The sequence below is a fragment of the Agelaius tricolor genome, unplaced genomic scaffold (genome assembly GCF_023055355.1).
Source record: "Agelaius tricolor isolate 1412-34295 unplaced genomic scaffold, bAgeTri1.0.p SCAF_6, whole genome shotgun sequence".
NCBI classification, from domain to species: domain Eukaryota; kingdom Metazoa; phylum Chordata; class Aves; order Passeriformes; family Icteridae; genus Agelaius; species Agelaius tricolor.
Window position 1 is genome coordinate 52,720,288 of NW_027269266.1, and position 22,431 is coordinate 52,742,718.

General features: G+C 36.5%; 1 protein-coding gene across 2 annotated transcripts in view; it reads left to right on the forward strand.

The window, feature by feature from the left end:
• The window catches only part of VPS41 (VPS41 subunit of HOPS complex), a 114,783-nt gene that overhangs the window by 49,954 nt on the left and 42,398 nt on the right, over positions 1 to 22,431 (forward strand). For both annotated transcript variants that reach the window (XM_071429816.1, XM_071429818.1), the window contains 5 exons: positions 1,957 to 2,019; positions 3,157 to 3,222; positions 12,347 to 12,466; positions 15,929 to 16,075; positions 17,283 to 17,349. In XM_071429816.1, the coding sequence (XP_071285917.1) occupies positions 1,957 to 2,019; positions 3,157 to 3,222; positions 12,347 to 12,466; positions 15,929 to 16,075; positions 17,283 to 17,349 (463 nt within the window). The remainder of the gene's footprint in view (positions 1 to 1,956; positions 2,020 to 3,156; positions 3,223 to 12,346; positions 12,467 to 15,928; positions 16,076 to 17,282; positions 17,350 to 22,431) is intronic.

Genomic DNA, 22,431 nt, shown 5'->3' on the forward strand with positions numbered 1-22,431 from the left:
CATCACATGTGCCAACTGATGAAAACAAAAACCCAGAAAGCAAAATCCTCTAGACATCAGCCCAAAGGTTTTCTAGGCTTACAGCCAGGTCCAATTCAAATACAACCCTTTGGCTGGCTTACATAATCACAGATTTGTGATACATCTCACAGTCTCCAAATATTGATTTTTCTAATCCATTGGAGCAGTAGCTCAGCCCTACACAGTGCATGCAGAAGTATTTTTAAAGTGTGTTGTTAGAGGCAGTATATTCACTAATGAGTAATGGACTGAGCTGATAATGCTTAGGAGATGTATCCAGGAGACAAGCTTGAAAGTAAAATGAGGTGGTTGGAGATGTTTTTAACTTCACGACACTGCTGAACTTTGAGTCACTCTAAGGATGTCCTAGTTCCTTGAAGATGGCTTAGTTCCTCTTGTAGTTTCCCTGAAGTTTAATATATTTACTTTGTCTTCTTGACCATCTGCAGGAATTTTGGGTGTTCTTGGGCTCTGAATTGATCTCTTCAGAGCAATTAAGCCTCACATTTTGTGGTCCATTACTGATATTTACTGACTTTATTCTTCAGGTCTCTCTCTAAAGGGATTTATATTTTCTCATTACTATTATTCTTTTATTTTTCCCCCTGAAAGAATCATGATGGGAAGGAAGAAATAAGGTTAAGAACTTTTGAGTCCAATGCTGAACATGCAGAGCAGAGTTACTGAAGGGATTACCTTTTCCAGAAAATTTTCCAGAAAATAATGAGAGCCTATCTGAGAGCATTCTCAAGTAGATTTGCTGTCAGATACATTTCCTCACTGATCACTCCATGGGATGCTCTTTTTTCTCCCTTCCTCCACTGGTGTTCATCCCTCCTTGGATGAGTTTGTTTCAACAATTTCTCACAGTGGGTGGAAACGTCTTAAAAACATAATGAAAAAGCAAACCATTTATTATTCTTCCTGGAAAACATAGTTAGTAAATCAGTTACTAATTCCTGGCCATAAGTCATCAGCCCCATTTTATTCCTAAATTATGCAGGAACTAGGCGGTAAACTGTCTCATCTGAGAGTAAGGAAAGGGAATATTGTTTATTGAATGAGGAGACATGAATCCAAAAGAGGGCTGTACTTAAAATAATCTGGAGGTATCTTATTCTGTAGTCATATAATCTAATATTATTTCATTAACACTTGATATCTCTCTAGTTGTTCTGAATTAAAGGCAAGGAAACATTTTAAAAATCTGTTCATTCTCTTGACAGTAGAAACTTTTTTTTAAATTCAGTGTTGATGCTTCTTCAGATGGATTGATTCTGATAAATATGATTGCCTATGGTTGCAACTCCTTTGCTGACTCTTAAATGTACTGATACCTCGATATAAGTGAGAAGGGAGGAATCTTCAGAGAAAGAAATTTCCAGTGATCATGGAATAAAACAAAATAGCACTGTATGCACTTGGGAGGAGGGGAGGATGCCTAGAAATATATGGAACTTGGATTTCAGGCTGGTTTTGCTTTATTGTCACAAGTTTCTTTTCTTATGTAAACCCTGTATTGCTTGGAGGGAAAAAAAATCCTACCATTCTTTCTCAGAAAGGAAGAATTTTTAATTTATTTTCTCCTGAATGTTATTCTGTTGCTCTTACCATAGTTAGGTTGCTATCTGTTAAACAGATTGGATCAGCCTAAAGCAAAAGGAAGTTATTGTTTTTACTGTGATTGTAACAAAAAAAAAAAGGAAAAATATTCATAAAAGTATTTCTGTACTGCTGCAAATATTAGAGATATGTCACTGTAGAAGACCAAGCCATATCAATTAGCTTTGAATTGTTAATTGCGTCTTCCTTTAGGAAAAAAGATGTCATGTTAGCATTCAAATTAATCTTCTAGGTGTTAGGTTTTTACTTTCAGTGTTAATTGTTCAGTGTAAATCAGGTAAATAATTTTCATTTTTCAATATACTTTTTTAGGTACAAGTGTTTGGATTATATTCAGCAGAAGAGTTTCATGAAACATTTGACTGTCCTATTAAAGTAAGTGCTTGTTTTAATCTATAGTAATTGTGGTGGTGTTGTCTTTAGTAACAGAAAGGTCACATGCAATATAAATGAAAGAGAGGAATACCACTTCCTTACAATGTTATTCAAGTAACTAGGAAATCATTTTCTATCTCAATATTTGATCTGGTTTTGATCTGGTTAGGTAGGAAGAAAGCCAATCTTGGTTTTGTAAGAAGTATTATTGAGTTTTTCAAATACAAAAAGAAAGTGAAAGAGAAATTGTCCTGTTTCAGGTGTTACCCATCTCACCATATTTCTTTGTAGATTTGTGATACAAATTCTGAGGGTTCTGCTAAATGGGAGGTCAATACTTTGCAACCAGTTCATATCCATTAAACCTGCCTCAAAATAAGGCAATGGGCAGTGATACTGATGTGCCCTATCTGAAGGGGAGACTTGAGTTTAACTCTGCCTTAGAAAAGTGTGTCTGTCCGGCTGGTGAATAAAGGACGTCTACTGGGCATATGGGAAAATCCAGTACTTTTTAACAAGAAACATTTCTTGCAGGAGGAACGGCGATGTGGGCAAATGTTTGCATTTTGCTGCTTGGGGTCTTCCATGTTGCAGCTGCTCTTTGTGGTGTGGGGGAAAGGAATGAGATCATTAAGTTTTCACACATACCAGATGTGACATGCCAGACTTGCCTCCTAGGGCCTTTACTGCTCATACAGCTGGATCTCCACTCTTGACATTGTAACACATAAAGCAAAGAGACTATGTAAGATGCTACACAGTGTTGTCCTCTGGCAGGGCTGAGGTATGTGTGCCCTTCAGGCAGGCTCCAGACCAGATTTAACTGGGGTAACTTGCTCACAGCAGTCCTGTTCTGATTGGTCCTAATTCTGCAGCCTTCTCTACAAAAAAGTAGCTATTCAGTGCAACATGATGCTCAGTGTCACCCTTGTCCTACAGCATATAATATGAAGAATTATCTTCTAAGAAAAACAACCAAGTGTCTGAAGCAACTAGACTTTACTTTAGAGAAAGAACTCAGCTGTAATACTTGATAATTGACAAAGGGTTATCTAGTTTAAAAAGTGATGTGGTGCTTCATGTAAACTGTTATTTAAGCCACAGTCATCTCTTCCCATTTTCCCCCACCCTCCCCAGATTGTTGCTGTTCATCCTCAATTTGTAAGATCCCACTTCAAGCAATTTGTAACAGGAGGAAAAAAGGTAAGCATTCATAATGAACTTTGGCTACCTTTAAATAGCCCTTGATATAGCTCAGAAGGCTATGTATGTGACTTATAACACCTAGAACAAAGACTTCTGCTTTTTCCTTCTATTTATGCATTGTATTCTAAAACATTGCTAATTAAAAGTGACTTCAGGGGGAGAGAAAGTGCAATTTTTACGTTAAAAACATGTCACAACAAGTTGAGATTCAGAGTAGAAATACCATTCTGTGTAGATAGCCTGAAAAAACGTAATTTATATGTCCTGGGCCAGATTTTCTCCATTTTAATTTGTTGAAGTGGGAGCAGAAGTTAGACCTTAAAACTGATCGGGTTACCTGTGGGTGATTTCTTGGGATGGGGTTTTGTTTCGTTGTTTGGGGTTTTATTTTAAGGAAATAAACCCAAGTATCTTCATCAGCTCTTGGCCATGGTGAGGGGTTTTGTTGGTTTTTTTAAAATGAACTAAGGGGAGTTCTTGGTATAGTAGAGCTCACCCCATTCCAAGCACTTATATCTCTAGGTAGTCTTCTATTTGGATTCAGTCGGTGTTTTAAATGTACATTAAGTGTCTTATTAGTGTAGGATACAATTCTGACTTCCAGATTGCAGGTGTTTCCATGTCCTACAGGTATCTTATATCACATTGCATATTTTCAGTCAAAATATGAAAAGTTTTATTTGGAACAATTTCTTGAATTCATGGAATTTTATTTGCCTTCTGTTAAGAATTAAGGATGAACAATCCTCACAGATGCATTAAACCAAATGCCATTGCATTGCTCTTACCAGCACGCAAAAACTACAGGCTTCTAGTGCTGAATGCATCTTAAATTCCATTAACAGTTCAGTAATATGTTTCAAAGCATAGCTGTGCTTTAGTTATTTAAGTGGTGTGTGTGCTTGACAGATTTTTCTGGCTGGTAGAAGTTGGTGTTGTACTTAAAATAATGCAGTCAGTGTGTGTCTTTGTCAGCCACCAGTTTGTGAAGCTTTTTAGTGCTGATAAAAGGGGCATGGAAGGAGAGGAGCAAGGAATTAATAGAACAGACTCCGTCAGGTGGTAAAGGATCTTGCATTCACCTGATGCTGAACAGAAAAAAACATCAGGGAGTTAACACATTCTCTTTGGTTATCTTTGATTACTTGACAGGTTGTTTTATATTCTGTCCTCTGGGAAATGGTATACTCATTCTTAATACATTCATGCTTTGCTGAGGAACTTTACTCCTCAGAAAAACTTTAATTGACATCTTAACATAAGGTATTTAGCATTGAAGCAAATGTCACTTGACACCTGAAATTTGATTTTATTGGTACAGAAAACCAACAAATAAAGCTTTTAGCCATGCAGTAGAAGCCTTTCCCCTTCTCTCCTTTCCTCCAAAAGGAGCATATGTACTTCTGTAAAAGCAACCACAAAATGCTTTTTGAAAATTCGGGAAGCTAAATTCCACCTACTAAGAAAGCTACTTTCTTGTTTTTTTCTGAACATTTACACCGCTCCTTAACTATAAAGCCAAAGTGTAGTATGGAGGCAGCAGGCAACAGGCAGCTGAAGAGTGAGGAGAAGCAGGCTGAAGCATACAGCCTCAGGCTGTGGACCTCACCACTCTCTCCCTGTGTCTGGGGGATTGTGCCTACTTAAGCAATGTTAAGCAACCAAGGTGAGCTCCTTCAGGGAGGGGGACATGTCCTCCTGTGGTTCCTGAGGTCTGTGCACTTTTAGCCTTCGCATGTATACACTAACTTCATCCATGATAGCTGGCAGTGGTGGGAAGCATGTTGCCTGTTGTCCTCATCCACACCAAGGTAAGAGTAACAATAAGAGTATCTTCATTTTGGAGCAAATTTAAAAGAAAAGCTTTGCTAAAAGCTCTAATGGTATGCTCCTTGCCTGAGCTGCATTAAAAAACATGGTATATATCATGTGAACTCTTAATCCAAAGGCTTGCTGGATCCATTTTTGTTTTTACTTTCTGAGAATGGTGACATAATGTATGTAAGCATTTTTAAAGTGGAGTGGGTTTTTTTGTTTGCTTTGCCTTCATTTTTTTAGAAAAATATTCTTCATAACAATATAAAATGTGTAAAAAATACATTTTTCAGTTCAAAGATGCACTCAGGGCATCCTGAAAATATTCAAGAGATGGAAGTGGGAAAAAGACCCTAGCAACATGCTTCAGGCATGCACAGTGCAGGTCCTCAGTTCCCTACACAGGTGGATGTCTGGAACTTGGGTGAATTGCTGTGTAATGCTGGGATTTGCTACATCTTAGAAGCTCAGCCTGACCTAAAGCTGACTTAAGAGCAGTGCTCCCTGGGGTAACTGGGATAATCATTGTGAGTTGTAAGCTTAACTCTACTGTGCGTTTGTTTATATGGTTGCTTAACTTTGCTTAAGTAGGCATATAGAAAAGCTTTTCTCTAAAATGTATTATGAACTAATTAAATTGTTTGCATATTAAAGCATTAGTTTTGAAAAGACAAGAACTTCTGTTAAACTTGAAATAATATTTTGGGTTGGGAAAGCTTATTTCACCCATTTTCCTAAGTCAATTTATATTATCTGTGCCTAGAAATAAAGCAGGCACTGTGGAAATTGACACTGTTGCAGTGAGAAGTGATAGGTACCATATTAAAAGGAGGTGCTTCCCTCTTCCCCTCCTCATCTCTGCAATTAACCACAGCACTGTTGTGCTTATTTGGCAGATGATGGTAACCCTGAAATAATAATACTATATATTGTAAATAAAAGGGGATTTCTGTCCAGAGCAGACAATAGAGCTTCAAAGCAAGGGAAAAGACAAATACTGTGTTATTGCAGGCCATAACCTTCTACCTTTTAAAAAAAGGCTCTAATCTCAAAAAATAACAGGGTAAAAGCCAACTAAATGAGGGTGGTAAAGCTGAAAACAAGGTTTTCTTGATTTAACTCTTAGAGTGCTGGTCTTTGCCTATACATCAACTAAATAAATGTTTTTGTGAAGTCCAAGTATCCGTTATGTCATGAGGGTTAAACAGACAGAACTAATAAAGAAAGAAGACTGAAGATTATTTTAGATGCAAAGTCAAAGTATCAGCTACTGTGACTTACGTAAAGATAACTTAAGGAGAGCAGGACAAGTTGAGATTCCTCTCTTGGCAGAGACATCATCTCTATTAACATCAATAACTAGATACAAATGTTTTTGTAGTGAAACACTTAGGAGAGTGAGTCCTCTGGAGTGATTGAGTCGCTCTGCTGAATGTGTGCTAATGAACGGGTTTTGTGAGTCTTCTCAACCTAGCATGGTAGTGGGGACCCAGCACAAATTAAGCAAATGTATTCTGAAGTATAGGAGTAGAATATTCTGTATCATAAAGGACTGGGTCTCCTCATTTGCCTAGGACATATATTTTATATAATAAATATTGATTTGCATGTCCAGTCTGAAACATTTTAAGGGCTAGAGAACCAAAATAAAACTGATTTGCCCTGTGACTGTCAACAGTGTCATCTCTCTGTATCTATCTGTGTCTATAGCTACACAATATATTAATGGGTTTTTATATATATATTTGTTGGAATAATGTCTGTGTTTCTTTTGCTGCAGAAGATACACTATAAGAACTGGTCTTCAAATACAGATGTGTCTGATCGTGTTTGTTCCATTTATCCACCTAGAATTAACATTTAAACATATCAATGCTTGTGTTTAAATATTAGACTCTTTTTTCTTTTATAAAAGCAGAGAGAACTTACTGTTATCTGGGGGAAATTTCTTATTAAAGAAAAAACAAATAAAAAACCAACCAAACAAAAAAAATCTATTTCAATGTCAGAATTTTGGACCCATGGTAACTCTTGCCTGAAATGCAAAACAAGGCAATCTAAATTCCTTTCCACTCCAGGTGGAGCAACAACATATACAGAGAAAGCATGGTGATTGCAAACAGTGCACAAGTGGAAAGAGAAAAGCATTGTTGAGGATCTGTGACTGCTGTTAGGGGTAGTGGAATTTCTATGTTAAAGTCAAGGAATGTCTCAGATATTTTTTTTAAATTGTTGCTTTTTAGTGTCAGCAGATGCACTTCGTGTGGTGAGTAAGTAGATGACCTTACCTCTGAACCCTATGATATGTACTTCATAATAACTGAAGTACTTTGACAAATTATTAAATTGTTAGGATGCTGTTTGCAGCACAGTCCATTTTTAGAAAGCAGATAGCCAGCTGTTTGGCATTATGTTGGGTAGAAGAGTATCAGACAAGAAAGGCAGGTTGCTTTGTAAGCTATAAAATGTCACTCAGTAAATACTCAAAGGTCTGATTTAAATGAAGAAAGAGTAAATACTGTGGCAATTTCTGTCCATGCATTGGATAATTTACCATAAGTAGGAAACAAACTGTAGCAGCAAGTAAACCACAATACTACTGGTCTGTTATTTCCTTGCTGCAATGCATAATGCCCAGATGTATCCCATATTATTAAACAGATGAGACTTGGATATATAGTGTGTCCTGTTTGCTTAATAAGCTTTTTCTTTTTTTCTTACGTTTCTTCTTTATGGGTATTTGGATAAGTGTTTCTTCTTTATCACTAAAACAAAAACTCTCCTTGTGCAGCAATAAATTTGGTTTGTGTAAAGGAAATGGATCGTAGTCCTATGTGCATGCAATCTGTAGTTTTGTGTTTTACAAATGTCTCTGTAGAACCCTTTTTTACATTGCCTGAGGTGGCAACTGAAGAGGATCTAAGTGTATGAAATGTGTCTCTCTGCCTGCAGGACAGTAGGATTTGCTTTTCAAGGTGTTAATTCTGTAGCTTTTTTTGAATAAGCAACAGCTGGAATATGGCAGTTGAGTTATTAAAAGTGAAACCTAATAAAAGTCCTGTGGCATTTGTTTGTATTAAACATCTCAAAATTTCTAGCTCCTCTGTCCATGAAGTACCAGCAGTAGCTCCTGTTTCATCACTCACTGTTGCCATCACATACCTCCTGATACTGCTGTGTGCCTCTGCCTCCTTGCTTGATTTCCCTTGACTGCACTTGCTGCCCTCCTCTCTGTTCATATCCCAGCTCCCTACACAACATTTTGTGATGAAATCTTGAAAGCTCATCTTCAGCCACAAGCTTGAGGCTTACATTATTCTCTGTCTTGTTTGAGCTCATTCCAGTCCCATTGTCTGTTTCAAATACAAAGTATAATTTTTTATTGTTGCTGTATGTTTTCCTAGGGATGAACTATTAAACAGTAAGTCTTCATGAGGCTGCTGTTCTATGTTACTCTCTGGTATCTGTTAATCTTGACTGTGCCTGTAAATATTTGTTATATGCTGAAAACAATAAATAGCTGTAGCGATCACTTGTAACCATGGAAATAGCATTTTAGATTTTTGTGGTCTTGCCTGGCTGAGGTGAAAGTGGTGACAGAGGCACCAAAACACAGGACAAATGCCAAAGGTAGGCTCATCCTCACACTTAGACAAAGAGCAGGACAAGGAAATTACAGAGACTTTTTTCCTAATTTTGATTTTGGGAGTTAAAAACTGATCCAAGAGTTCTGCAGTAGGGAATGGAAAAGTGGCTCTTCAGTGACAAATTGAAGACTTAAGCCTTTTTTTCTTCACTTTTTCTTCACTAAATCTTCTTCAAATCTTTACACAGAAGTCACTGTGTTGAAACACATAGTGATGCTAGGCATCATTAAAAGTGTGTTTCCTTTGAAATTTCTGTGAGAACAGACATATTTTATTTCAGTATATTGAAGCTAGTAAGTGGTAGTGAGAATAAATTAAATTGAATTACTTCACCATGTTGATACTTCCAAAGTTGCAATCATTCACCTTTTTGTTCAGAGGGTTGGGAATTCCTGTACATAGTTTAAGACCAGGATTACATGTAGTTAGTGTTAATGCTAATTGCATGACAGGCTCCATTAAGTCCAAGTGCTCATCTATTCTCTTTCCTGAATGCACTCTAAAATAGAGTGTTGAGCTCTTTTTCGTGTAGATTAATCTCCTGTTAATAAAATATATGGAGAGATGTATTCACTAATCCAAAATGTGTATTCATGTATTCACTAATCCAAGTTTTTTTTAAAACCAAAAAGTGTCCTGCTCCACCTCTTGTCTCATACATTTCAGTGTCATTTTTCTTAATGATCTGGTGGGCATTTATAAGCAGTTAAGACTCGCAAAATAATTAGTGAGCTAACAGAAGATTGCAATGCGCTGTGAAACAGTGTAGGTGGGGACCTTGATGCTAAAGGTTATTTTATTTTAGCTGTATTATCAAATTGCGGTGCATGCAAGAAACACTGGAAGAGTGTTCCAAGCACAACTGTATTGTATGTAACAAAAGACTAGAAAGTTTTATGAGAGCAAAGGAAAAACAGGGAAAACAAACTATTGCAGAGAAGCCAAGAAAGTGGGATTTTGGCTGCTCTTGAAATATAAGTACTGTGAATGCTGACTACCATAATTTAGGATTTATGGCAAATAAAGTCTTAAAATGTTTTACTCCAACGAAAAAGAGAGGGAGGTGGTAGGAAGAGTCCCTCTAGAAACCATGGATTTCTTCTTACAAGTCTTTTGAAGTTTTAAATTACCTTCTGGTATGATCAACATTACAATGTGGAGACAGAAAGGAAGGCCAAGAAAGATATTAGGCTGTTCATTTTGAGAGAGATGCTTTCAATAGACAGCAGTTCCAAAATACATAGGAAAGTTCTGGGTTCACAAATTCAATTTCCAGGTGCCATTGCTCTAAGAAATAATAAATAAATCCCAGTATGTATATCAACAGCACACAGATAATTGCACTGAAGATAATTTAGTTAAGCATGTTTTGAGATTGCATTTTTTTTTAAAGCCACAGTGTGAAGTGCCCTTTGGCCTCAGTGTTTGACCTATTTCAGTTGCTGATCTGAAGATGGGAATGATAGGGTGTTTCAGTGATTCAATTTCCATCCTTATTATAGCTGATACCAGACTGTTGTCTTATACTGCCTTGATCTAAAAGCTTGTGCTCTTAGGGTTGAGCATAGATGGAAGCAGGATTTTCAAATTATCTTCTCTCTTCAGAAGAACTTTCTCAGATCACTTACTTTTCCTTGCTATTATTCAGAGTCATGAAAAAGCATGTTCACAAAACATGAATAACAAAAAAGATGCAAAGTGTCATATGAAGTTTACTCTGGATTTTGAGTATAATAAATTAATTTAAATCACAATTCAGTCACAAGCAGAAAAAATTCCAAGTACAATTAATATAATTGACATCAGCTAGGTTTCACATCATCCACATCAGCTTTTGGATCTTTGTCCGGTAAGTCTCAATGCAAATACCACGTATTTTGCTGCTGTCTTTATTGCATGGTATAACCATCCAAGCAGCAGTTCTTCTTCTTCTCCTTAGGAAAAAAGTAATTTTTAAGTCTGGATCAGCACAGCACTTTTTTTTTTTATGGTATCTTTAGCATCTGAATGGAGATCATTCATTTGGGCTGAGGGCTGCTCCTATGCTTAACATCTACCTACCAGTCTTCTAATGGAAACCCCTCCATATAGCACTGAATTGTGGGTGTAGATGTTACGCTGTTTTCAGTGGCTTGCCCTGGTAGCTGTAAAATAACATGTTCTGTGAGAGTTACTCAGTAATCTTTTCATATGTGGGAAAAAAAACTATACTGTCTAAAAGTTGGGCGTTCATGTGACCTTTGTGAAGGATGCAAAATCACTTTGCTTGAATTAAAAGTTTGATGTCTGCAGTGCAGTTCACGCAAAAATTTCTCAATAGACTACCTAATGCTTGCTTTAAACTCTTGGAGAAAATACTTGTCTTTTGGTGCCATCTGGTGGCGTTAGGAGACAGGCAGTCTGATAATTGCCGTTAAAATCTTGGATTTTGTTTAAAGATCTTATTTTAAACAACTAATGTCTTAACACTTCATGTATTTATCCAAATACAAGTGGCAGGAAACCATATAAAAAACAGTGCATACAGCTGGATCTTAGATAGGAAATATTAGCAAGCAGAGTACTCCATTTGGGTTTTAGCATTGTAGAAATCCTTGCAGACAGCTATTTCACACCTTCCAGTGTGAGGTGTGAACTCAGGAGCTTGGGTTCAGGTTGTGCATGTATTTGTATGTGGGTGTACTCATGCAAAAGTTAGCAGGACTACGGTCTCGGTAGATGCTTCAGCTTCATACTTAGGTATCCCTCCAAGTGCTGCACTTTGCTTCTCTCAGAGTGATTCCGTGTAATCCTATTAAATAACTTAATGAGACATACAAAATCAGAATGTTCTGATTTGGAAGGGACCCACAAGGATCATCGAGTTCAACTCTTAAGTGAATGCCCCATAACTGGATCGAACCTGCAACCTTCGCATTATTAGCACCATGCTTCAACTAACCGATATGGGCTGTCTTTCTGTGCAGGCTTTCTGTGTGGAGTTGGGTTTTTCTTTGCTGCTGAAAAGCATCCCATAGCATCTCTTATGCTTTTAGATATTCTAAAATACCTTCCTTAGAACCTGAGATTGCTAGTCACACAAGTTTTACAATCAGCAGCACTTGTGGTATAGTGCAGTTTGCACATGTGGGACTAAACCACAGTATCTCTATACCCCTGTGGAACGCTGTGTAGTTTCACATGGAGGCAAGCAAAAGGTCACAGGCTTGGGGATCTTTTAATTTTCTTTGACTGCTTATTTTTTTTGGAGGGAAGGAGTCTATAACGAGATTGATGAATGTCGAGATCAGTGAGGTGACCTGGTTTCTTTAACAATTTTCTGAACTGTTGTCACTAGTGCTGTAGATTTAGGTTTGGAAATACCCTAATTTTTTTATCTTTAAAAGGTAAATAATTATACTTACTGTTCTTTGGAGAAACTTGATGAAAGGCCTTCTTATTAATATTTTTTAAATTTAACAGGAATTCGGTAATATACAAGATGTTTGATGTAAATATAGTATAGCAAAATGTTTGATGTTTTTTGCTTTTGTTTTGTGATAGATGTGTATTTTTCATTGCTCTTAAATCCAAACAGAGTAAGGGATAATGAAGAAAAAATAACTTAAATGTCTGCATACAGTACTGTGTCAAATATTTATTGTTGCACTTCTTCATAGTTGCTGTTATATGAAAGAGGTTGGATGAATAGATGGAAGCCTTCAGTTTTACATGAAGGGGAAGGAAATATAAGAAATATAAAATGGAGAGGGCACTTAATTGCTTGGGCTAATAATATGGTAAGTATTTTTCACCTCCATTACATGTACAAAAAAATCTCTGTGTTACACTGATTATTGACATTTTTCAATGCTAATTGCCAGAATATTCAGGTGAAAAGCTATGAATTTGTAGAATTGGGTATAAAAGACATTGAAGGATAGTGGTTTATGTGTTATTTCTTTCTGGAAATTTCATCTGTTGTTTTCTGCTCATTAGTCAGGGTTCTCCAATATGATTGCCACTTCTGAAGAAATTAGGAAAGTAGCTCTACATACCACTGTGATGGTCACTAATGTACACTGTTATTAATTAGAATTTTGATTAGTGCAATTTATTGAAGCAAACTGAGGAAGGAATGCCTATGTAATTCTTCTCTATATAAATAATAGAACATCTCCACTCTCTTCCACCCACCCAAAAAAAATAAACTGTCTGGATTTTGTCATTTGTACTGAAATGACATTGTCATATGCACTTTCAATATTGCAGATTATAAAAAAAATACAGTAATAATTTCTCATTTTGTTAGGCCACTAGAAGAAAGTTAGACTTAGAAAAAATAGGCCCCTTTTGTTCTAAGTGTAATTTTAAAGTAAACCATTGCATTCATTCAGAGTGTTATATTTCGCCTATCACTGTATATTTAATTGATGGGTCAAGCTCTATGTTTTGCAGCTCAGCAGTGAGGGATAGGTTTTTAATGTGTATCATGTCTAAATTCCAAAGTATTTTTTTAAAATTTGTTGTAAGTACTTCTGAAACACTAGCTTTTTTTTTTCTATTGTTTTTCCATCCTAAACGGAGGCATTTATTAAAATATTTTAAACCATTGTTCTTTTTTATATTTCAAAACCAGTTTGATATGAAATTGTTAAAGGTGGACCTTTGTCTATTTGCTTCCCCTTAATAACTCTGTTAGAATGGAAACTTCACTGAGGGCTTGACTAACATAACATTAGGTTATTTGAAGGTTTTGTTCTTTTCAGATCCATATAATTAAAATACATATTCTAGGTATCTGCTGGAATGGCTAGGACAAGAGCTATCCCTAGAGATGGTGTGCCACAACAGAACACAGAGTACTAATAAAACATTGAGAGCCATCTGTCAGAGACAAAAAGCCATGATCAGGGCCTATATTTCAAAGAAAAATGAAATGACATTTGCCCTCCAAAAGATTAATAGATTTGGTTATTGCCCTTTCTCTTCCCCTTTAATTTTTTTAACTCCATTCTCTAGCAAGGTTTTGTGTTACATTTCTTTTTTCCCAAGCCAGAGAAAATGTTTATAGCCTTGCTTCTTACTGTGCATGGCTACCTAGTTTTCATATTTAGGTAAGGTCTAATTCTGCTTTTCCGATGCATAGGTAACCCATGTTTTCTGCTTTTCCTTCCCTCTTCTCCTTCCTCCATGGCTAATAGTGCAAGTTTTACAAACTGAGACATCTAAGGGATAAATCCTTAGAGGCATTTGGCTGCTGGACTCCCATTTGGACAGGTTTTAGCTCATTCATGATGGGAAGTTGACTCTGGAAGGCCTTTCAATTCATGATGCAAATGGCATACCTGTTAGAGGAGAAGCCTCTGCTCAGGCATTCTCACACCATTCAAGGAGTCACATACACACCATCCCACACTTTACTTCAAGGACTGGAGTCCTTTTTCAGTGGGCAGCTCCAAAGAGCCAACAGGAGCCCTTTTGATTCCTTGCTCACTTCTTGTGCACCTGCTTGCAGGCAGAGCATGGGAAATTACATAGCAACAACTAAAATATCAGTGAGCCACCAACATAATTCTTACAGTAAATCCATAACTCAACACTGTACCAGCTACTATAAAGAAAATTAATTAATAATTAATTAGCAGCCAAAAACAACAGATGTAAGTTCAGAGCTTACCACCCAAGACTTCAAAAAAATCCAGCTACTTATGCTAAGCAAGTAAATCTAAGCAAGCAACATACTATATCACACGATATTATAACTCTAAATAGCTTATTCTTATGTAAAACTTATTATATTAAACAACTGTCTCTCTACACTTATAACCAAAGAAGATCCTACACTGTTAGTTTGAAAGCTACTTCAAACAGGAGCTGGTCTATCCCATATGAGATTTGCTGCCATGTAGAAAAACAGAAGGTATGGTATGGGTTACTAAAAATTATCCTTGGAGACAAAGTAGTAAGATTTATAAAAAGTAACTTTATTAAAATGCAATTGAAGCAAGATTAAAAAGTTTATCAGATGAGCTCAGAAAACACAAAGGATAATATTGTTTATGTTACTTAGAGATCTGGGTTCTGTACATTGCAGATGTTTTGGTAAGTTGTAGTTTGTTTATGTTTGTTTATTTATTTTTTTTTGAAACCTTGATGTCTGCTAGCTGATGAGATGCTAGTGGAAGTGTGTTCCATGCTCACAGTTATTCAGTGACAAAGATCACTGAAAAAAAATCCCTACACCCACCCTCATACCACTTACCTTGTGGTTAAAAAAAGAGGCAAAACCTGGCTTAGACCATGACCCCCCATGACTTTTAACCAGTTGTATCTGTGTATTTGTACAGCTGAGGACATAGAAACTCACAATGGGGGGGACAAAAATAGGCAGGGAATCTTTTAAATCAGTTTTGCCACTAGGAAAATCCTTACATGGCAGGGCATCATGGTTGCTGACCTTTCAAGGTCTTTTCCATCCCCCTTTTCTGTGATTTGAAGACTCACTCTCTAAGACCTACTAAAAGATTTTATTTTAGAGGCTTACGTTTTAAATTATCAAGAACAAGTCATTACTTAATATGAAATTCACCTCCATTTTGCTGTTGGAAAGGTTATAGCTTACCTTGTCTAAGTGATGCAGAAAAATCTAATTATTGGTTCTTTTTTTCCTCTGTCTCTTGAATGACTTTAATCTTCCTGGGTTTTAACTTCTTGTTCTATTAGTGTAAGAGATTTCCTGAGGAGGGAGTAAAAACATCACAAAAAGTAAAAAAAATTAAAAAAACAAGCATTGTTGAAATATGCTCACTTTCCTGTTTTAATAAGAGTTGAAATGCATATCTTGAGACTGAATTAGTTTATCTTAATGAGCTGTTGCTTTTCTTTTTCCAAGGTGGAAATTTCTGTGTCTCTGCAGGGACTATTGTGAAAAAGCTGGGATTCTTTTTATTTCTCCAGGAGTAGCACCAGCCTAATAAACCAAATTGGTTCATGACTAGAATTGCTAGTCTGTCACTCATTCACTTATTATGTCTTTTTATTTGACATGTGAATTTAAAACATCTAAATTACTCTGATCCCTTTACTCCTTTTGTCACTTCCTGGGTTAGATGGGGTTTTGTATCAACAGTTTTTTCTGGTGGCACACTTAGCCCTGCTCTGAAATTTATGCCGTAAACTGCTCTGACTGCCTTAGCGTACAAAATGGTGAGTAGGAGTTTGTCATACTGAATAAAGTTCTCTTGGTTTTAAACTTTCAGGGCGTGAAGATACTTGACATGATCTCCAAGCAAAGAATTACCAATGTGCCTCGAGATGACATAAGCCTTCGCCCAGATATGTATCCCTGCAGCCTTTGCTGGAAGGATAATTTAACGCTGATTATTGGCTGGGGAAATTCAGTAAAGGTGCAATTACCTGTCTTTGTAATAAATGCTTGCTGTTATAACAGACAAACAGAGGATTGTTTCTGAAAAGTAAAGACAATCGAAAAAAATAGAATTTGGTTTGACCAGTGTTCAGAACTCTTGCTGCCTCAGAAATGTCATTGGACTGACCGTCATGAGGAGGAGGAATGATAGGCACCCAGCGGTGAGACAGATCTCAGTGTGAGAGCATGCAGTGAATGTAATCCTCAGGGACGTTTCACTCCTTAGAGAGATGTTGTCTTTGGAAAGCTTTAAGTGTACTGTTGAATTCATTTCTTTGGACTAGCATTAAGGAAGAACAACTTACCGTGAGGTATTTTTGTGAGGGCATTGGTTTGGGGGCTGAGGAGGTTGCAGCTGCTTAAACAGGCACATGATTTTGGTCAACCATGGGGGAGAAAAAAGGGTGGGTGGAAGGACAGGCTGCTTAGGGTTTTGTTATCTTTCAACAGGAGACTGGCATTTCAAACTTGTGTGGTGCAAACTGATTATCATTTGCTCAGACCAGCATATGACATGAGTTTGTTACAAGCCTGTTAGCTGTTTTCTAATAACAGACTGCTGCATCACTGCACAGTGGGAAATTAAAAGTGCCTGATAGGAATAGATGGAAAGGGAGGGTGGAGTGAGGTAGGTGACATATTAAAAGCTTTGGGAGCGTTAAGCTTAGAGTTTTATAAATGAGGAGGTTTGTCCTAAGTTTGGCATCTGTCTTCCCCCGTCTATTGCCTGCTTCACAACATTTGGTTATTTGCATATATTTCTTTGTATATACATACTCCCCTCTTGTAACTGGGAGGAACAATAGCAAACTTAGTGAATAGGAATCAGGTACCTTGAAAGGTAATGAGACACAAAGTGTGAGAAGACACCAAAACCAAACTCATAAATAAATGCCTCTGTGAAGAAACCACAGTGGGCATGTATTTTCACATTTCTTTTATGTGGTCCTATGTGGTCCTCTTCTCTCCCAGCATATTTATAAGGCTGTGAACTACAGCCACTGCTTTTCTGTGTGGTTTTCTTTACTGATGCATCATTACTGTTTCACAACTTGTGTTTTTCAAAATAAAGAAATCCATATTGGAGAATTCCCAGAGATTGCTTTTATTATTGAGGCAAAGTTAGTGTCATTTTAGGAATTACAGCTTCCTTATTGTAACAATTCAAATCTCTTGTTTCCTAGATTTGCTCAGTAAAAGAACGGCATGCCAGTGAAATGCGTGACCTACCAAACCGCTACGTGGAAATAGGTATGGTTGTATGAATTCACTCCTTTTCAAAAAGCTTTAAAAGTCTTCTACATGCTATCCAGAACAAAACTGTTACACTTTGGAGGCAAGATGTAGTTGTAACATAAATATCTCCTCATTTTTAGTTCCTGGGGTTGTCATAATGCCCTCTTGCCTAGGTGTGAGGGTTTTTTTCTAGAGAACCTTAAGTTCTGTGACCATGTAATACCAAAGATACTTGTGTGAACACTGGATACCTTAACTTTCCTTCATACCGATTCCTTTAGAGAACTTGAATTTTCATCTTGCCTAAATGATTGATGGTCAGTGTAGCAGTAAAGAGAAAATAGATACTACTTTATTTGATTATATGTTGTTTGACTACACTATTCATAACATTTTTCTCTTTTTTCCCCCATAAAAATCTCTGGTGTAGTGCTAGGAAATTGATTTTAATTTATTTATGTTTCCTTTCTTGGCTTCTGAATTTCATATTTTCATTTACTTTCTTATTTTTCTAGCTAATCTGATGTAAATAAATTTTTATTATTACTGATTATTGGAAAAGTTCTTGACAGAGTGGAATTCAAAGAAAATTTGGAAGGGAAGTGGGGATGTAAACAAAAAGACACAACTGTCCCCAGAAGTGTCTGCTGGGGAAAAGATGTATCTAGGAACAGATAGTGCTGGTCTTCTGAAGATAAGCAGGCCCTCTGACTCTGCAGACCAGAGTGGGCAACAGTTTGGAGGCCTTGATGCTCCCTTGACTGTAGTAACATGAGATTGTAAATAGGGTGTTCAAGCAAGATCCTGAATCATGTCAGTTTGGAATGGTGTATGGCATATGTGTGCGTATGCTCTGTTTTCTGATTTCAGGAAGGGACTGTTCTAAAATAGCTTCTGAAAATCATCTAGGAGACTTGTTAAGCTCTGCAGGGAGTCTGAATACTGAGAGATTGGTGGTGTGCCTGAGAATTAACTGAGACCTGAAAGCTATTTGATGTTTAGGATTACATAGTGCAAACAGACTATTTAACTGTAGAATTCAAGGATATTCACAATAATTTTATCAAGGAAAAGTTTGCTCATGAGTTTTAGCCTCAGATCTTGTATATAATACTTTCTGTATCTGTAAGTAGCTTTTAGAAAATAACTAAATGGGTTTGGTCACATACTGACAAGTGAACAGAGATAACTTCTATTTCATCTGTAATGTGCTTATATGGTGCTAGTTTTAGGTGACTGTCTATTGGAACTTGATTAAAAAGCATAAAAAGTTGTCATTGGGCTATTTAGGTGCAGACATGAAGGATAAAGATTTATGTGGAAGTAACTTTTTCATCTTAAAATTTCTGGCCTGCAGTTTTCTCTGTAGTTTAGAGGACTGGTATTTTATCTCACTTAACCTGTTAATGATGTGCTTGAGATTTTATTTTCTGGTTTCAAGTCAAAGCACTGAAATTGCTTTGCTAAATGCCATCCACATCACTCTAGAACCTGGGAGGATTGGGACGGAAAAGAGAGAGACATTGTTTGTTCAAGTCTCAGTATAAATTATTAGTCTTTCATAGAGTGACATTGAAAGTCTTCTTGACTGCAGTATGTCATGCCATAACATCTATTTCAATTTTACTTCATCATTACTTTTCAAAGGTATAGCCAGAAAATCTGATCTTATATCAGACCTGCAAACAGTGTAGTTTTTTTTGCAAGACCACTAATATCCAAAGTGAATGTATAAATTTATATGCTTGCATAAAGTAAAGAATTCATACAAGACAAGAATATAATCCTTCAATGCAAGGAGAATTGAGTATCCTTCAGATATTTTGACTCATAAGATCTTGTCAACAGACTTACAAAAAGCGAAACCCTTAACACAGTATTACTTTTGTCATGTTTAGTGGTGTGGTTTTTTTTAATTTTTTTTTCTCTCTGCTTTTACAATTTTTCACCTGGAAAGAAAACCAGAAGTGGAAAACAGGAAACTTCATAGTTGCTTCTTTGGTCATCAGGGTAATACATATGGAGTCTATGATAAAACAGTGTCCTGTCACATGTCAACAGTTTCAGGTTTATGCTGTTTTAAAACCATTCTGAGGGCCCCTGAGTTCCATAGTGGTATCATAGAAAACTGTGATGGCATTAGTAGATAATAAATGTTCCTTCAGTACTTTGCAGCCCAGTGAATAAGGAAACTATTTCTTGCATTGCAATTTAGGTGCATAGGATCCTGTTTAACAAAGTACCTCCTCATCTTCTGTTTCTATCTCAAGAATTAGCTATACTTACTCTAAGGCGGGAAATAATTTCACTATCTGCTGTGATGCCAAACCCCACAATGTGTGAAAGTTACACCTTTGAACTGTTCTGCATGTTTTATCTTAAAGAAGATAATGCTGTGATTATCTGTGAGAGAAAATAGATGAATTTTACAGGTCTCATGCACTGAGATTGATGTGGCATTGCTAATTCAATTTACATCTTTCAGTATATTAGTGGTGCTTTTCTTCAGTAATCTTGCTATTGTTTTTGCTACAGTTCATTACCTCTGAGAGTCTTCATTCAGTGTCAAAGATAAACTCCAAGTGAGTGTTTCTATTTAGGTTTAAACATATGTTAGCTGAGCAGATCCTATCAGTTTAGCTCTGTCAGCAACTGCTGTGAAGTAGTGTATTGATTAGAAGGTATTGGTATTGAATTACAGGCTTAACGTAGACTAAATGCCATTGTGATCCTTCTTAAAGAGTGCTTGACCTCTGTGCTCACTCCTGAAGCGTGTACAAAAGCTGTAATGTTGCGCAGCTTCTGCTCTGAACAGGGAACCCTTCCTCAACTATAACCCAAGAGAAGGCTCATTGCTAAATAACTAATTAGACTTCCCAGTTAATATAATACCTTTTCAAAGGAAAATAGGAAATCTAGTCTTCCTTGGCCTTCCCAGGATTTTATATACCATTATGGAGAAGTACTTTATCTCTGCCTCAGTTACTCAGGTTGTTAATGATAGCAGAAAATAGAGATTAACACCAGAAGTATGTAAAAGACTTCAAGTTGATTAGAGAATTTCTATTCAATTTACTTTTGTCCAGATTCTGTCTGAGGAATCTCAGCTTAATTGCAGGTACAAGCCAGGCAGCAATGTCTCTTGAGTACTTGTCTCCCTTTGCATTCAACCAAATTTCCCACAAAGCAGTTTTCTGGTTTAAAAATTACATGTTTCAAGGCTATGCTTGTAACAACACACCTGTATGTTTTACAAGGGAGTAGCTTCACACCTGCATGGCAAGTTAGCATCATGCATTGAGATTGCACATTTCAATCTGAATACATGGGAATATTTATTTTCTTGTTTGTAAAGCAAGATTAATGGGATCTAATGTGCCAACATATTTCTCTTTATGTAGACAGAACATAAGGCTTAATTGATGAATGTGATGATCAGGAAATTTACTTCATAAGGTGATTTATGCAAACATTTCATTTAAGCAAGTCTGCTATACTCTGAGAAGCCAAAAAAAAGAAGAAAAAATCCAAACCTAGTTATATAGTTGATTCTACTTAGACTTTTGTTCATCTGTTTTGCCACAAGCCAAACTTATAATTTATAAGTTGCTTCATAAAATGAGTCAAAATTCTTCAAGATTTTGACTTCTTTGTCATCAAACCTCAGAATTTCTAAGCCCCAAAATTCTTCACGACTGAATATTTTTCCTATTGGTTAACAAAATGTTCTTGGTTCAATGGAACAAAAGAGTTTTTCAGAAAATCAGCTTTGTAGCTTAAGTGATATTTTTGCGGGGCCTTTTCTTGTCCTCTAGTTGGAACTGAACTCACATCCTGTTGGGAAAAAAGGTTATATTTTACGTCAAGTGCAACTCCATGCACAAGATAATAGCTAATCAAATCATGTCATTTTGTATTCTGTTTTGGTTTGCATAAATTACCTAGCTCACTAAAAACATCTGCAAAATTTGTATTCATTGTTATAGGTCACAATGCACCATACCCTTAAGAGTTCTCAAGATGGTATCTCCACCACCAGTGCTTTTAGGTGGAATCAGAGGTAAAATGCTCTGACTATAACCAAAGTTTTACTCTTCAAAATCTGCTGTGGTAAAGCAGGGCCTGCTTTTAGAGGTTTGACTAAACAATATTGGCTCCTTTTAGTTTCAGTGTTGCATCCGCATGGATCTTTTAAGTCCCAGAGAAAGTGGGAGTTTAGGTAAATATTGTAGCATATATAGTTTCATTTCTGTATTTTAGTGTATTTCATACATTTCATTTAATGAGCAGCAAAAAAGATTTACAGGTTTCTTCATTTTACTTCAGGTAATTTATTTGACATCTGTACATAGATGCTGAACATGGAGTAGATCCACTGTCAGCCTGTCTTCTGTCTTCTCTTATGACAGGCATAAACATGTATGATGCATGGCCATACCTCAGTCATTTCTATTTACTTCAATACTACATTTGTTTTAATTATTTTGGATCCTTTTCAAATTAACAGCATTTCTGCATTGCCTTTATGTTGGATTTCTTTTCCTCCTTGATCACAAAACAGTGTCCAGAGAGTAAGTCAATTTAACCTATTATTGTTCTGTGCAGCTGTTACTTCCATCTTCTTTTTTCAGTAAGACTTTTTTGATTAGCAGCATCAAAGGTTTTTATCAGGTCAAGAAGCACTGTCTATGCCAGTTATTCTTTGTTCAAGGCTGTAGCTGCAGAGCTAGAGCATTGTGTTTCAACAACGCCTCTTGAGAAAGATGAGCTAAGAGAAAGCTGATAGTGAAACCAAGGAAACTATATTCTGTTCAAAAACAAAACTCGAAGTGGTGATTTTTATTTGTTTGTTTATTTATGTTTCACATATCGGTACTTCTTTTGATCTTAAATGCACCATTACATTGGGCATTACAAGCATTTTCACTGGCAAAAGGGACCTAAATTCTAGTATAAGACAAAGAAATACACATGGATTTAAAGCTGTGTCTATAATAATTATAATTCACCTTGCTGTTTTCCTCTTCAAATACAAACCACAGTATTTTACATGCCTTTGAGACCGTTCTCCTAGCCCTTCTATAAAGCTGAATTTAA